The sequence below is a fragment of the Larus michahellis genome, chromosome 1, assembly GCF_964199755.1.
Source record: "Larus michahellis chromosome 1, bLarMic1.1, whole genome shotgun sequence".
Taxonomy (NCBI): domain Eukaryota; kingdom Metazoa; phylum Chordata; class Aves; order Charadriiformes; family Laridae; genus Larus; species Larus michahellis.
This window is the reverse complement of record NC_133896.1, coordinates 158,893,627-158,910,426: the sequence shown is the minus strand read 5'-3', so window position 1 is coordinate 158,910,426 and position 16,800 is coordinate 158,893,627. Positions and strand designations below refer to the sequence as shown.

Genomic DNA, 16,800 nt, shown 5'->3' with positions numbered 1-16,800 from the left:
TAGGGCAATGGTTACTTAAAGGTCAATTTTTATCAGAATGAAAAAAAAACAAAAAATGAAAACAATTGTTGAAATACAAAATATTTCTCATTTGAAAGTTACGGAATAAAATTCTACTTTCTTCTGCTAGAAAAAGGGAAGGAGTATTAAAAATAAAGCTTGGTTTTTGTCTCATCAGAAATGAAAGAACGTACATCAAAAGAAATTAAACTCTTGCTTGTAAAAACAACAAAATATGTTTTTTTAAACTAATACCTTTTCCTTCATATTGTTCTGTAGCTGTACAGTTGTAGATTTCCAAGTGATTATATCTATAGGTTGCAATTAAGTACCACCTAAAACCATAAAGATCCTAATATCTGATATAACACTGTAACATCATCTTCATCCTCAAAGAAGATGAAAACCGAATCATGAATTTGAGGGTCAAACCAGTTATCAAGAAGTTTCACGCGCTTTAGTTTGTTTGGATAGTAGATCTTTAAGAAACTATTTGTTAGCAAAGAGCCGCACATATTCTTTCCACTAAATGAGCACACCAGTTTCTTTGTATTTTCTGCTTTCCTTGTAAACCAAAGCATTCTAGTAAAGGAAATCTTCAAAAGGTAAACTAGAAATCTACAGTAAAATGGTACTGCAAGAAACAATATCCTGATTTACCCTTACAAGAAAACCTACTTTGCTCTTATGGACTAAGCCCACAAACATCAGCTACAAGGACTGCATCTAACTCAGCTTCTACATGAAACCTTTTGGTAGCTGTGCTGTGCCTCTTGCTCCCTGAACAGCAGAAAACTACGAAACTTCCTTTTTCAAACTTGATTTTAAATTGCTGATTTAAAATTATTTAAATGCGTATTGTTTCAAATTACTTCAGTGATTTCTTTAAACAGTTTGGGAATTCCAAATGTGCCTGGATCTGTAGTCTGGAATTTTTAGCCCGTTTCCTTCCAGAGGCAAAGAAACCACCAAAATGGATTTCTTCTGGCCGTTTGTGCCATAATCTTGCGTAGATAGAAAATTTTGTTATGACTAAGAGTCATTTCTATTCAATCCCACTCCAGGAAGTGATCCCAAAGCATACTGGTGACTCCACAAATGTTGAAATTGCTTAGCAGGGTCTAAAACCCAAACCCTCCTCTAACATAAAAAAGCTTTATAAAATATTACCTCTGTGCTCTTTTTCTTTTACACGAGGCGTTTCTCAGTTCCTTAGCCAGTCCAATGGGCTCTCTTCTCCAGACTGTATTTATTGCATCCTCTGTTCTTGATAGCTCCTCTGAGTGTGTATGTTTAAAAGATAGAGCATAAAGACTGCTGAAATACATACGTTCTTTGGAATGTCAGCAACAGCAGCAAGATGAAATAGAGTCAAGAAAAGCAAGACTCTGTCCTTGCCACCTCACACAAAAGCTAAACGGTCCTGTCGTCTTCTTTTTCACAAATCCAGGACTGTATTTATTTTTTTGTTCTTTTGGGTAAAAATATTTTAAAGTTGTTATTAACATTCACTACAAAGTGGGATGTGGTGTGAGAAAGATAGAGTGGAATGAAGAAAAGCAGGCCAGCGAAAAGACTCCTTGTTTCTTATGTGGGCAGCAAGAAGCAGCATGGTCTGTCTGTAACGGGATGAGATGGACAACCTGGAGCTAATGAACAGATGGGAAGTGAGGGGCAGATTAAAGACTAGAGTGATAATAAGCGTGTGTGTGGGGCGGGAGTGGGGAGTAAAACAGGCTCCAGATAAAGGATGATTCAGAGAAGTAAGGTTGGAGGAAGACTAAAATGACTGAGAGAGAAGGTAAATAATAAAATTAGAAAGAGGAAAGAAGGAAGAGACAGGCAGAAGGAAAAAAAACCCAACACAACAAATCACAGAGAAGTGAGAAAAATAACTAAAAGGAAGATACGAAAAACAGGAGAGAAAGAACCAAGGACAAAGGACAGGGTGGTGGAGTAAAAAGAGAGATGGACTAAGTAAAAAAGTAGAAACTCTATGTGATGTTCCAGATATTATATGAATTTTCATACACATATCAATGTGATCTTTTATGTTCCATAAAATAAATATAATTGTAATAATCCACCCACATTTATAGGGTTGCTTTCTGTGCAAGTTAGTTCACAACCATAGTCTTCCGAAGATTCAGCCATCTGAGAAGAAAGGTAGACAATTTCCCATTAAAAGGTACAAAGCCTCTTTGTGCAGTTTAGCTTTCTCGTGGCTGAACGTTGGCTTATTTGTAATCAGATGATGTCATATGCCTTCAGCATCCTATGGAAATACTCACAGAACAAGATAAAAAATAAGCAAGCAGCTTGCCATCCTAGTAGATTAAGTAATATCAAACATACAATACACCCTGGTGTAAGATTTTGGTTACCCACTTGTTGTGGTTTAACCCAGCAGGCAGCTAAACACCACGCAGCCATTTGCTCACTCCCCCCGCAGTGGGATGGGGGAGAGAATCAGAAAAAAGGTAAAACTCATGGGTTGCGATAAAGTTTAAAAGGACATAAAAAGGAGGGTAAGTAATAGCAATGATAAAAGAATATACAAAACAAGTGATGCACAATCCAATTGCTCACCACCCGCTGATTGATACCCAGCCCATCTCCGAGCAGCAGCTGCCACCCGCCAGCCAACTCCTTCCAGTTTTATTGTTCAGCATGACATCATGTGAAGCTATGTAGGGAAAAAATCAGGAGGGCCAAAGCCCAGCTAGAACTAAACCTGGCTTCTGTTGTCAAGGACAACAAAAAAAGTTTCTATAAATATATTGGCAATAAGAAGAGGACTAAGGATTATCTCTGTCCTCTAGTAGATGGGGCCGGCAACATTGTGACCAAGGATGAGGAAAAGGCTGAGGTACTTAATGAAGTCTTTGCCTCAGTCTTCAGCAGTAGGACCAGTTGTTCCCTGAATACCCAGACCCCTGAGCTAGAAGACAGGGATGGGGAGCAGAATGAAGCCCCTCTAATCCAAAGGGAAACGGTGAGGGGCCTGCTTCAGCACCTGGAGGTGCACAAATCTATGGGGCCGGATGGGATCCACCCAAGGGTATTGAAAGAGCTGGCGGAAGTGCTCGCCAGGCCACTTTGCATCATTTATGAGCAGTCCTGGACAACCGGGGAGGTCCCAGCTGACTGGATGTTAGCAAATGTGACACCCATCCACAAGAAGGGCCGGAAGGAGGATCGGGGAACTACAGGCCAGTCAGTCTGACCTCGGTGCCTGGGAAGGTCATGGAACAGATCCTCCTCAGTGCCATTACACGGCACATGGAGGAGAACAGGGTGATCAGGCCCAGTCAGCATGGGTTTGTGAAGGGCAGGTCATGCCTATCAAACCTAATATCCTTCTATGATAAGGTGACCCACTTAGTGGACGAGGGAAAAGCTGTGGATGTTATCTACTTGGATTTTTGCAAAGCTTTTGACACTGTTTCCCACAGCATTCTCCTGGAGAAACTGGCTGCTCATGGCCTGGACAGGTGTACTCTTCGCTGGGTAAAAAACTGGCTGGATGGCCGTGCCCAGAGAGTGGTGGTAAATGGAGGTAAATCCAGTTGGTGTCCGGTCACAAGTGGTGTCCCCCAGGGTTCGGTGCTGGGGCCGGTTCTCTTTAATATCTTTATCAATGATCTGGATGAAGGGATCGAATGCACCCTCAGTAAGTTCGCAGATGACACTAAGCTGGGCGGGCGTGTTGATCTGCTTGAGGGTAGGTTGGCTCTGCAGAGGGATCTGGACAGGCTGGACCGATGGGCTGAGACCAATGGTATGAGGTTCAACAAGGCCAAGTGCCGGGTCCTGCACTTGGGTCACAACAACCCCATGCAGCACTACAGGATTGGGGCAGAGTGGCTCGAAAGCAGACCGACAGAAAAGGACCTGGGGGTGTTGGTTGACAGCCGGCTGAATATGAGCCAGCAGTGTGCCCAGGCGGCCAAGAAGGCCAACAGCATCCTAGCCTGTATCAGGAATAGTGTGGTGAGCCGGACTAGGGAAGTGATCATCCCCCTGTACTCGGCACTGGTGAGGCCCCACCTCGAGTACTGCGTTCAGTTTTGGGCCCCTCGCTACAAGAGGGACATTGAGGTGTTGGAGCGTGTCCAGAGAAGGGCTACAAAGCTGGTGAGGGGTCTGGAGGACAAACCTTATGAAGAACGACTGAGGGAGCTGAGGTTGTTTAGCCTGGAGAAGAGGAGGCTGAGGGGAGACCTTATCACCCTCTACAACTACCTGAAAGGAGGTTGTAGAGAGATGGGGGCTGACCTCTTCTCCCTGGTGACAAGTGATAGGACGAGAGGAAACGGGTTCAAGTTACGTCAGGGGAGGTTTAGATTGGATATTAGGAAACATTTTTTCACTGAAAGGGTTATTAAACATTGGAATAGGCTGCCCAGGGAGGTGGTGGATTCACCATCCCTGGAGGTGTTTAAAAAAAGGGTAGATGGGGCACTTAGGGACATGGTTTAGAAGTGGCTTTTGTCAGGGTAGGTTAAAGGTTGGACTTGATGATCTTAAAGGTCCCTTCCAACCTCAACAATTCTATGATTCTATGATTCTATGATTCTATATGGCATGGAACATCCCTTTGGCCAGTTTGGTCAGCTGTCCTGGCTGTGTCCCCTCCCAGCTTCTTGTGCACCCCCAGCCTCCTCACTGGCAGGGCAGTGTGAGAAACTGAAAAGTCCTTGACTTAGTGTAAGCACTGCTCTGCCACAACTAAAACATCAGTGTATTATCAACATCATTCTCATCTGAAATCGAAAACACAGCACTATACCAGCTACCAGGAAGAAAATTAACTCCATCCCAGCTGAAACCAGGACAATATCCACCCCTTAGTCTATACCATCTACATCATGCCAAGGTCCCACACTTTCCAATACACCCTAATTAATCACCACCGCCTTTCATGTCTTTTGATATATACATACATGTATCATTGCCTTAGTCTACGGGCCAGCCCTTTAAAATGTCTGTTGAGTTCGTTTAGTGCATGACTTTGGGCTTCATCTGTCATAACAGTCCTTCAGGGCAGGAGAGATGGTGTGTGGTGTTTGATTGTTGCATGCTGAAGCCAGTTCTGGTTCCATCACCGCTGCGCTTGTCCAGTTCTATCATCGCTGCACATTGCTCGGTTTCATTAGAATTCATTCCTCGTTAATCTGGGCATTTGTTACTGTAATACCATTGATATGGTATACAGCAACCACAGAGGTGATCACATAGATTATTATGTAGAGAGTAACATCATACAATACAAATCATCGGCTGTTCTCACCCAAAATCAAATTCCCTTGAGGTACACATCGGACTTCCCCATTCTTCCACATCACCCATCAAGTACACCCAGATCTCTGAGCAAAAGCAATCCTGTGGATGGGTTTGCCTTTGCCTGAGGCAGGAATAATCCTGCCTGTCTTCCCCAGCATATTTTTATGTGCACTACAGGGACTTTATCCCCTTCTACAGTACACCCTGGCGTAAGGTTTTAGTTACCCACTTTTGAAACATGTTTTCATCTGTCACGTGTTCAAAGAAGCAAGATAAAAAATGATGGTTGTTTTTTCACATATTGTTATATTAAAAGATCTGCAGTCTTATCTTTTCTATTTTGTTTAAACCCCATAGTGCAGGTTGGCAGATTGCAGTAATATAGGAGCCAACATCTGACAATGAAAAATTGGAAATGTCTTTTCATATTCTTGAAGAATGTATTTATTGTTTCATTATAGCTTAAGCCATAGCTCTTATTTCACAAAATCTCATTGCTTTCAGCAGTCTCTTCCCTCAGAAAGAGCTGCATATTCATTATAGTTTCAAGGGCCTTCTTTGTTCCTACTTGATTTAATATTTGTTGCCAATCGCTTCTTTTGTTGACTGTTCAAAAGTTAAAAAAATTGAATAGTCAAGAATGCAATGTGTTGCTACCCCCCGCCCATTGTCACAGCTCTAAACACTGGGCTCTTAACATTCGTTATTAATGTCTGTCGTGTTTGCCTATTAGCTGGAAGTAATCTTTGATCATCTTTGAAGCAAAACGTGGCAATCAAACAAGTGCGGTGTAATAAAAAAAAAAAATCACTAATGCCTTTGTAAACACATAACATCCAAGAGAGGGCATAGAATGTTACATATTTAAAATTGATCTGAATCAGTGTATCCCCCTGAATTGTGTTTTGTTTATTGTTTTGATGGTAATGTCAAAGAATTCTCTTTGTAATGTCACATACAGACAAAAATCAGGTTTTATAACACGGTACGGCTTTATTTTTAGAAGATTTACAGTCAAACCCATGTGCCTTATAGATTAAATGGTATGAGGTAATGTATAGTATAAATTCATCAGTAGGTACAATATCTTGTGTTTCTGTATCAAGGGCTTTTGGAAGGCTGATGGCCCTCTCCTCAGCAAGTATGTGCTACGTCTGGCTGCTGCGACCTCCAAAAGAGAAAGAGCAGATTCTCCTCTTTGAACCAGTAGATGCCACAGTCATCCCCCTACTCATTTGAAGCCCCTTTTCTGTCTCCACTGCTTCATCCTCGTTGCATTTTCCCCAGGTATAAGGCTGTGATTGTTGAGGAGAAGGGAGCAAAACCTCCTGAGCATCCCTGTGCCGTCGCTAAGCTCAGGTTTGGCTGAAGTGTGTCGTTATTCCTCTTGGGCTGCCACACTGGCCAATGGGTCACCTTAAAAGGCTGCTTCAAATGTGAGTTCAATGGGACTGTGGTCCACTACCCCACTGCCAGCACCTGTGAAGAGTGACTTCACGTCTGACCCAGCCGTAAGTGCCTGGTGTGAGAGAGAATAAATTGGTCCTTCTGCCCTTCATTCTCTTGCTGTCATACGCTGCCGCATACATGTAGATCAGCCGAGATTTAGACTGCTAACAGACCATAAATGAAGTGGTGTTTGCCTCTGATGTTGTTTGACCATAAGGACAGTGTTTCTATACAAGAAAGGATGATACACAACGTTAGTAAATATAAGTCGATGATTGTTTTTGTAATTGCTTCGAAAGCATTGTGGCAAACTGAACGAGTAAAATATCTCTATTAATACCACAAAGCAGCAGTGATCAAATGAATAGGCAACATCATTCAGTTTTTCAGATGTTTTTTGTTAGATTATGTACAAAGTGGTGTCAACATTGTTAGGTCAGGTGGTCTGAAGACGTCTACGATAAATGACTTGTTTTCAGAATGCATAGAATCACAGAATCTTCATGGTTGGAAAGGACCTTTGAGATCATCGAGTCCAACCAAACAACCTACAATCTCTGCCACTAGAGCATGCCCTGAAGAGCCACATCTAGACGTTTCTTAAACACCTCTAGGGATGGTGACTCAACCACCTCCCTGAGCAGGCTGTTCCAGTGCCTGACCACTCTTTCAGTAAAGTAATTCTTCCTAATATCTAATCTAAACCTCCCCTGCCGCAGCTTCAGACCATTTCCTCTGGTCCTGTCATTATTTACTTGGGAGAAGAGGCCAACACCCACCTCTCTCCAGCCTCCTTTCAGGTAGTTGTAGAGGGCAATGAGGTCTCCCCTCAGTCTCCTCTTCTCCAAGCTAAACATGCCCAGCTCCCTCTCCATCTTCATCTTGAGAAAGGCACAGTTGCTGTCCTGAACATAATCTTTTTCTCAAGTGTCAGAGATGAATTAGAAGGATGCTCTGAAAATTTTAAAGAGCATTGTGTAGTCAGTCTATCTGGAAAGAGAAATACTACCTTAGAGAAAAAAACAGTATATTTCAATATTCATTGGTGTTTTAGTCACTCTGGGAAGGTGTCATTTTGTAATTGATACCAGAAATCTAGAGCTGAAAGACACTCAGCTAAAATAAATAATAATAAATAAATAAGTGAAACCCACAAGATCCAAATAAGTAAATAAAATACACCCCTGGTTTGAATGTATAGGCTTGTTCTAGTACTTTCTGCCACGTCACACATTACAGCTCTACTCAGGATTTGTGTACTGATTTTATTTTGCAAATATATAATATCTTTGTTTGATGGCTGAAACATCTCCAAGCTGTATGGAAGATGATTGACCTAATGAATTGAGAATATTATGGTCCTAGGCATGTTATTGCTACCCTGAGGGAAAGGTACAAAATCACAGAAGACCAAGCCCTGCTTTTGCAACTAAAATGTATTCCTGCAAAAAATAAAATAAAAAAAAATCATCCAAAATCAACACTCAACCCCCCCCCCAAAAAAAACAAACCCAAAACCAACAAACCCACAGAAAAACAAAAAGAGTATGAGAGCAAATCAGGCAACTTACACCAGAAATACAATAGCTGTCAGATGAAGAATATAAAAATCTTCTGTCTGAGGCACACCGAAGGTATGTGTAGCCCAGGAGTCTCTTTCTGACGAAAAGGAGAAGTGGCTGCTGCCAAGAGAAAACAGAGAGCCGCGGGGTGCCTCTTTTGCCGGTGTGATCTCTCAGGTTCCAGTCGTCTGGAGGCAGAGTTCATTTTGTAGCTAGAAATCCTTAGTGGACTCTTCTTTCATGAATTTTTCTGGAAAATTCTTTCAGAAAGCCAAACCAAGGCAAACAATGTGATTAATTATTTTTTTTTTAGGATGAAGCTTGTGAGTTTTGCAAACGCCATGTGATAGCAGAGGGCTGGACTGGGCAATCAAAGATGCCTGTGCCTGCGTGGTCTCTGACACCAGAATATCCTTCTTCCAGCATCACCCCACGTCTGGTGTTTGGAAGAAAATTAAATCTGTCCCTCAGAAAAATCCAGATAGCTGAAAAATGCTTGCCAGAAGAGAAAACATTTCTTCCTGACTCTTGTGGTGATCTGATTTTGTTCAGAAATGTAGTCCCTTTTTAGTTTCATTTTAAACACAAAGTTACTTTTAAGTTTACCCCCAATTTTTAAATATCAGCAAAGTTATAATTTCCTTTGGTATGTCATCTATACCACACCTGTCCAAAAGGTAGTTTATTCTTTTGATGTAATAAGAAATTTTAACTGAGAGAGAAAAAAATATTTTCTTGTTTAGAACAAAGCAAATGCAATATATATATATATATATCAGTTATAGATCTCATGTCTAACTCTGTTTAAGCTGGCATACCTCCTCCAGAGCAATTCCAGATTTGCACCAGACAGAGCACCTGTCGTCTTTGCCATTTTCTCCTCTCCAACAAAACCATTTGCCATCCATTTGGAGAGTTTTATTTTTGGAGACTGTAAGGTTGCTCCAACACAAAGAAAAATCATGAGCAGTTTAAAAGTATGATTAACTAAAATCACTTTATTGTTGCATATCACATACCAAGTTATTAGATCCCATTATGCATGTCCCAGCATTCACAAGACAATCACATGAATCAGCTTGGATCCCAGTGGTACACTTGTATTTGAAGATTTTTTAATTGGAATTTAGAAACATGTAAACTCATTTATCATAGCTGCTCTCTACTCCCTGCTGGGGTCTTACGTGGCCAATGCAGGTTTCCCAATCAAACACGAATTTACATATTGATTTGATTTATGTTGAATGCTTGCCTAGGCTTCTTAACACACCCTTGGTTTACTCTGTGCTTTCCTCTTGTAGCTTAAAATGAGTATCGTGGTGGTAAATAACATGTAGGCTGACAGGTGCTTTTTTTTTCTTGGTTCAAGAATTGGTGGAAAAGCAATCGTTTCCTGATTTATGCTTTTTTGTAACACAGAAAAAAACAAACATATCTGTTTGAACCTGAAGGGTTAGGATTTTTAGAGAGGTTGCAGTGTGCCTGTGCTGTAGTTTGGAAAAAAGATGTGACAAGCGTGTCTGGAAGCAGTCAGTGTAGGGGCTTATCAGATGCAAAAAGAAAACAAAGAAAGATGAAACCATTAAAATGAGTTAGAAAAATTTTTATGAGAGATGCATGCCTGTCACAGGTTGAATAAAAATGTGTTTGTCTTGCTAATAATCACATACAGTAAGAACTATTTCCAGAAGTACTGAATGACATTGCGTCTTTAATTTTGAAATGAGAGGTGAGAACATCCTGATCACTTCTGTCTTTAAAACTGATGATGGGCAGGGGGTTTGTGAGCTGCTTTTGAGGGCTCTAATAAAGATAACTGCGAGTCACCTATAGGCTGAAATTTGTTCTGCCTACATTTTTGAGCAGTCTACAAACTGGAAAAGATTAAAAACATGGGTTTTCTCTAGGCAGTTCCATTTCTAAGATAATTATGATAATTTATCATCAACATTTTACATTTATTGCATAATTCACTTTATCCTGATCAAATTTTAGAAAGGTAGAATCATTGCTGTTCTAGACTCAATCTCCCCATGGATTCCATGATGGGACCTCAATTTTACTAACAATTTAAAACACTAATGGAAGAGAAACATAATAATGCTGTAATAATTAATTGTGAGCATCTACTGACAGTTACTTTAAAGCACCAACATTGACAAATCTATTAAAGAACATAATTGGCAGTATGTCTCTGAAGGGAAAATACGGACCAGCTACCTCATGCAAGTGTCTCAGGAGCACAAGTTTATACGTTATACATGTCCTTAACTTGTGTTGTGATTTAAAAATCTGTTTTCTGATGTGCTTTTATGTCTATATTCAGGAATTTTACTAAAAATTACAGTAGCTATAATAAAACATGCAGAGCTACATTTTACGCAAACAAAATTATCTGTATGTTTCAACATCCAAGAATGTAACTAAATACTTCTTTTCATTTTCTGGTGAATAGTTGTAAAAAAAAACCCCAATGCAATCACAAAGGACCAAAAAAAATGACTAGAGTACAGTACACAAATTTTTGAAAAAGCGAACCCTACGTTTAGTCAGGGAGAGAGCAAAATGAGGCGAAATTTTCAGAAGAAGCTACTAATGCAAATCAATAAATCTCTGTTTGGCAGACAGTTTAATGAGTCCTTTAGCCATAGCTTGATGATTAAGACTGTGCTGCATTTGACACATAAATAGACACTATAAGCTCTTTGTTACTTCTGAATGTTACAAAATATCCTCTGTAAAGTAATAGCATTTGATGTTTTAATGCAGAATGAATTTCCTGAGATTCTAGAACCAAATCTCTAAATAACTCAAAGTTAATTTTAAATGGACCTGTTAATCTTTTTATCTGGCATACCTTTTGTCACAAATGATTTAAAAATGTGAAACCTTCGACTTTCCATACTTAAAACCTCACCGCATTTTTTAACTAGCCTAAGAACTAAGACTATAATTAAAATAATTTATTGACTTATAGCAACTCATCTTGGTTCTAAGACAAAGTTGAAATCCAGTATGTCTGCTTTAGGCTGTAAAGTGAAATTCAGGCACTATTTGGAATCCTAAATCCATAAGGCAATTCAGAGGCTCATTCTCCAATGACTATGCAACACTTAAATGGGTACAACTCAGTAGGCAAAATCATGTTCTAAGATTTTCATGATTGCCAGCTCTGTCTCCACTCTCTCTTGTGCGCTGAAACCACAAGGGACTCACTCTGAAGGACTTGCTTTGCTGTACTTATCACACATGGACAGCAACAAAGCACAGGAGCCAAAGTCCTTCTTCCTTGCACTCGGAATCCACCTCTTGTAGTCACAGTGTCGTCTCAGCATATGGACACTCAGTCTCTTCCTTAACCTGAGAGAAGTCAAATCCACATCTTCTGATTTCCCTATGTGCTCTAACCGCTAGATAATGGTGAAAGTCCTTCCGTGTATGCCCGGATGGAACCATTGATGCTTTGTCAGCAGCCAAAGTCCCCAGTGCCAGGAGAGCATTTGCTTCTGCAGTCTGATAGCTTGGGCTGTAAGGTGGAAAGAACAAATTCTGGGATCTCTCTGGGATCCCTGGGCTGCTCATTACAAATTTATTTTGTTCGTCTTGTCGTATTTTACAGTGGAAAATGTGGATCTTTTTAAACTGCTTCAGTCCATTGCAGTTTCCAATAAATAGCTTTGGTAACTCCGCACAGTCTTCTCTTGTGCATCACTGTTTTTGACATGTCAGCTTTTCTTGTTTGCTCAGTAAGGACTCTGGATACCAAACACAGGAATGGTGTTTCCCCAGATGGCAGAGCTCTTAAATGCCAAGTATTCAAATACTAAATGTTTTTTGTGGGTCTAGCCCAAATGCTATGGTGCCCATGTCTGGTTTACCATTGACTTGGAGCAAGAAAATCCTGGTCTACAGTTGGTACCATCTCTGCCCCTTAACGCTTGAAGTTGTTCGTTCAGTGTTCATTGAAAAGATCAGTAGTCTTAAAGCAATTACTTCCTACACACCTCATCCACCCTTCACAAAATACCTCTTCGGGACATAGAATAATAATGAAGAAACATAGCTTGCTGTTTTGCATTGAGCCTCATGCAAAATTATTCAGCAAATCTTTTCTATAATGAATATGTATAATAAATCTTTAGCTTGTCACAGGTCTAATCATGAATGGAAAAGAGAAAAGTTATCAAGTTATTTAAATAGATCTAATTAAATTAATTGATTCGTTTAAAGCTCTTCCATTTCCTGTGCGTTTTCCCCCATTTTATTTCCACTGTATTTCCATCGTATGTCCTTCATCCAGATTGAAATATAAACTTTTTCCAGCTTACTTACCGGACCAATCTCATAATGAATAAAGATTTGAGATATTTTTCCATCCTTGTTTAAAAAATACAATAAAAGATGTACACCCATTTGTGGACTGGACCAACATTTGTCCACTATACACTGGAAAATGAGGTCTATCGTGAAACTGCTGACCCAACATTAATTTACAGCTTGCATAAGCAGGGTCTGGATAATAAAGCCTCTTCAGTGTTTATAAGCTATAAATAGGATGCATTTGTCAATTGCCTTGCCCAGGCAAATTGTACTCGCTTTTCACCCTGCACCTGTGTGCCTTTATGTTTCTTAGAATAGCAGTGGCGCTGCCTCTGTTCAAATACTTTGTCCATCTTCCAAAACCAAAGATTCCTCTGTACTTCCTTAGAGTCAAACTTTGGTCACCTGAGCGCATCCAATAATACAAAGCTTCAAAATATCTGTTTTCTTACAAGAATACTTACCTACCAGTGTTCAGGCACGTCCTTGTTTATTTACCTCTGAAACTCTTTCATATGAAACTCTTGCAATGACAGTCTAACACAGCTTGCTTTTGTATGTTCCAGCACCTCTCTGAGAAGCATGCCAAATAGGGGTTCATGAAATGCCTAAAATTTAGATGCAAATAAAGTGTCTAAATAAGGAAGACCGGATTCCAATCTACCTGGTTTCTAAACTGGGTTATGCCCATAACTAAAAATCTATAGAAATTGGCCACAGTAAGCTGCAGTGCCTGCCAAACTGCACGTCTGTTCCATAGGATAAAGCTACCCCACCTGTCTTTCTTGATAAATTGTTTCCAATTACAAACTTTTCATTTGTCTTCTAATCTTTCCTACCCACAATGGAAAAAAAAAAAAAAAGAAAAAATAAAAAAAAGGTAATGTGTACACAAGAAGTCGCTGATATCCCTCTATGCTTCTAAGAATATCTGTGGAACATTTAATTTTCCTTTGAGTTGCTGGGATGCCCTGTTGCATATTGTGTAAACATAAAAGCAAAGAGGGTTTTGATTTCGTAGTGGTATGCAATTAGGATGGCACCAAAATATACTTTAATGAAGTCTTTCAAACACTTTCCATTTTTCTTCTTTTTTTCTTAAAAATGCATAATTTACAACTCTACTTGAAATTATAATACCTTTTTATTAAGACATTATATAGGATAATGTATTTCTCCTTGACGTATCAACCAAGCAGAAATGAAGCAGGTTACCCATCAATCTTCAGGCATCTCCACTGTGAGGGCTCATTCCCTCTCGGACAGCAGGAGTGAAAGGTCTGACTTGCACAGGACGCATTTGAAGCAGCAGTGTTAAAGCCCGTGTAAGCCTCTGTACCCAGGTACCTCCTATTCCATGAGGGAACAGCAGGAGCCACAGGCAGTAGCAAAGTCTTCTACCCCGGGAACCTGATTGCCCATCAGTGACAAAACTGCTTTTCATGTCACTCAGACCTCCTTGCAACTGGAACTGACCACATGAATAGCGTCTCATGTAAGGGCACCCAACATCGATTCTTTTATCATGGTAACTAACACGCAGCCACCTCTCATCGTGACAAGGAGTATAAATGCAACCTTGACAAGAATAGCCATACTTCTCACGTGAGCCCGTTGTGTGTGATGAAGTGTGGGCATTTCAGTCGTGTCATAGGTGCCTCTTATAGGTACCCCCGTGGGGTCCTTAAGAAGGAAGGTAGCAGGGTAAGGGCCATGGGCCATTAGCTATTATGGTGGGTTTGGTTCGTGTTCCCTAGATAAGCCCCTTCTGTTCCAGAATACCCCCAAGCAAATGGCTCTCAGCACCTGCTCTAGGTGCTGCTGTACAGCATCGGTGCTAAGTAGGTCTTAAAGGATGGTGAGATGGACTTTATAGCTCCGTGGACTTGTGCTGTCATGAGACCTTCAAACTGACTTAAACAAAATAAATAATCATTGGAACAGAAAAGTCAAATGGCAGGGAACGGTTTCTTCTGGGTGGATTATAAATCTAGTACAGAACTCTGGCTACTTCAAAATGAATTTAGAAATAGTTTCAAGCCAACTGAAAGTATGTTTTAAGTTGTTAATGTATTCTCTGGAGGAAGACAAGGGCCAGCCCCTGGTTCTAAGGATAACACCTATCTGTGACAAGTTGCATTACTAATGCTATGCAGCAAAACAGGTTATAGTTTCTTCGTTATGGCTATTCAGGTATTTACATTTAGGGGCAAAACCTTGCTACTCCTGCAGCTGTTACTTGCTCTGTGTAAAGGAGTATTTTGTGAGTATAACAGTATTATATGACAACAGTTTTAAGATCAAGTTGTTAGAAATATGGACTACGCATCACTGTAGGCAGTCTGTTTTGTGAGGGGGAGTGGGGAGTCTAAGAGCGCAGAACTTGAGGGCTTACCCACATGCACCTATTTATTTCTCTAATTGTAAATATTCGAGTGGGAGCACTCACAGCCACTCACCATCTAACATGGCTCAGCCAGGGCACACTGTAGCAGTCTCAGGATTTCTGTTCATCATCCTACTAGAATGTGTGGATAAGCTTATAATGGTCCGTGGTGCCCTTTGCAAATACTGGACGGAGAGCAGAAGGTGGTTCCCTCCTTGCAGTATAAAACAACTCTCCTGAGTTCAAGGGAAGGACATTTTGCTGAAAGTCATTATTGTTTATACAACATTATACATGTCACTGAGCTCTTTACAAAGGAGATAGCAAAATGGGACCTGAATCTGCCCTGCTCACCGGTTTACATCCATGACAAAAGAGGCAGAGGATGCTGTGTGAAGTCTCCTTTAACATGGACGTTGCAGTTTTACACTACCAGGAGAGTTAACTTCATTTACCTTTTTTATTATTATTATTATTTCCTTCTCACTAACAGGTTATTCATCAGCTTAGACTTTCAGAGAATGAGAGTGTGGCTCTGCAAGAGCTTCTAGATTGGAGGAGAAAGCTGTGTGAAGAGAGAGAAGACTGGCAGCAAATCTTGCACAACACTGAGCAAAGAATCACAGCCCCACCTCCACCCCCTTGTAAAAAGCCAACGCTGCTGAAGAAGGTAGAAGATACCTCCTGCAACAGACTCTCTTCAGGCATATGGGATACCACCATGTGATTCAGACGCGTGTGTTTGCAGACCGTTAGGAATGAAACCATCTGACGACTTCAGTCTGCACAATCAGCAAGTTTTCTTCCCTTCACAAAGCGTGCAGGGATTTTTTTATAAGCACTCATTCAAGAGCACAGGATGGAGGAGCTACTTAGACCTGTCATGTGTGCGTGTACGTGTGTGTGTTTGTTCTTTTCATATATATACACACATACATATATGTGTGCATCTGTGAGTATATATATGTATATGTGTGTGTGTATATATATATGGAGACAAGCTGCACTATAAGTACTGAGTTTAAAAGTACAAAACAGTCACTTAAGGGTTCTCCCATGGACAATGAAGAAACTATGTTAAGCAAACGATGATGGGGAGAAGTGACTGACAGGCATTTTAGAGAGATCAGGAAAGTCTGTGTGCACACTGTACAGTTGTTTTATATAGTACAAAAATATGATGTTTCTTGTTCCCTAATGAATGGTTTTATTATATTCCATGTATACATATATATATTTCTTTGTAGATGTCTGTGTTCTATTGGCGTTGCAAACCTGAAGATTATTTACATGTTTATTACTGGTGTTTTATAACTTTATGCAATTGGTGCTGTTGTTCTTTCTTCAAAATACAGGTAATAAATTCAGTACTCTCATTTTTCTTTCATAGTTTATCTTTAACAACATACCAAACAGTTTCAACACTGTGTTGTTTTTTTCAGAACTGGCAATATCCTTTCTAAAATCTAATCCTGAAATTCTTGCAAAGCTCCTATATGCAGGTGTGATTTGATGCTGTTCACAGTCATGAATTAGAGAACATGACCTCTTTTTGGTGGACCTATGTTTCTGCATGTGTGAACTGTGAATTCTGCAGTTACATCTCGAATCTTATTTCATTCTGCGTTATGTAAAATAATGAGGCGCTCATTTAGATTTTAAGTATGGTTTGAAATTCATACCTGATTATGCATAAGGTCAGGTGTCAGTGGAAAGATACATAATGGTAATGAGGTATGAAAATAGGGCTGTGATTTACTGTTACAAGCCAGAAGGCTTTATGGAGATGGGTATACC

At 40.2% G+C, this 16,800-nt stretch overlaps 1 protein-coding gene and 1 long non-coding RNA gene across 5 annotated transcripts in view; one reads left to right on the top strand and one right to left on the bottom strand.

The window, feature by feature from the left end:
- MYO16 (myosin XVI) overlaps positions 1 to 16,410 on the top strand; it is a 400,883-nt gene extending 384,473 nt beyond the window's left edge. For all 4 annotated transcript variants that reach the window (XM_074561661.1, XM_074561651.1, XM_074561671.1 and 1 more), the window contains one exon: positions 15,497 to 16,410. In XM_074561661.1, the coding sequence (XP_074417762.1) occupies positions 15,497 to 15,730 (234 nt within the window). In that variant the 3' untranslated portion in view covers positions 15,731 to 16,410. The remainder of the gene's footprint in view (positions 1 to 15,496) is intronic.
- Positions 6,256 to 9,011, bottom strand: LOC141737918 (uncharacterized). Its single transcript, XR_012585273.1, has 3 exons — positions 8,307 to 9,011; positions 7,515 to 7,725; positions 6,256 to 6,962 (listed from the first exon to the last, which is right to left on the bottom strand). It is a non-coding gene; the product is annotated as an uncharacterized LOC141737918 (long non-coding RNA).
- Positions 16,411 to 16,800: the final 390 nt, after the last annotated feature.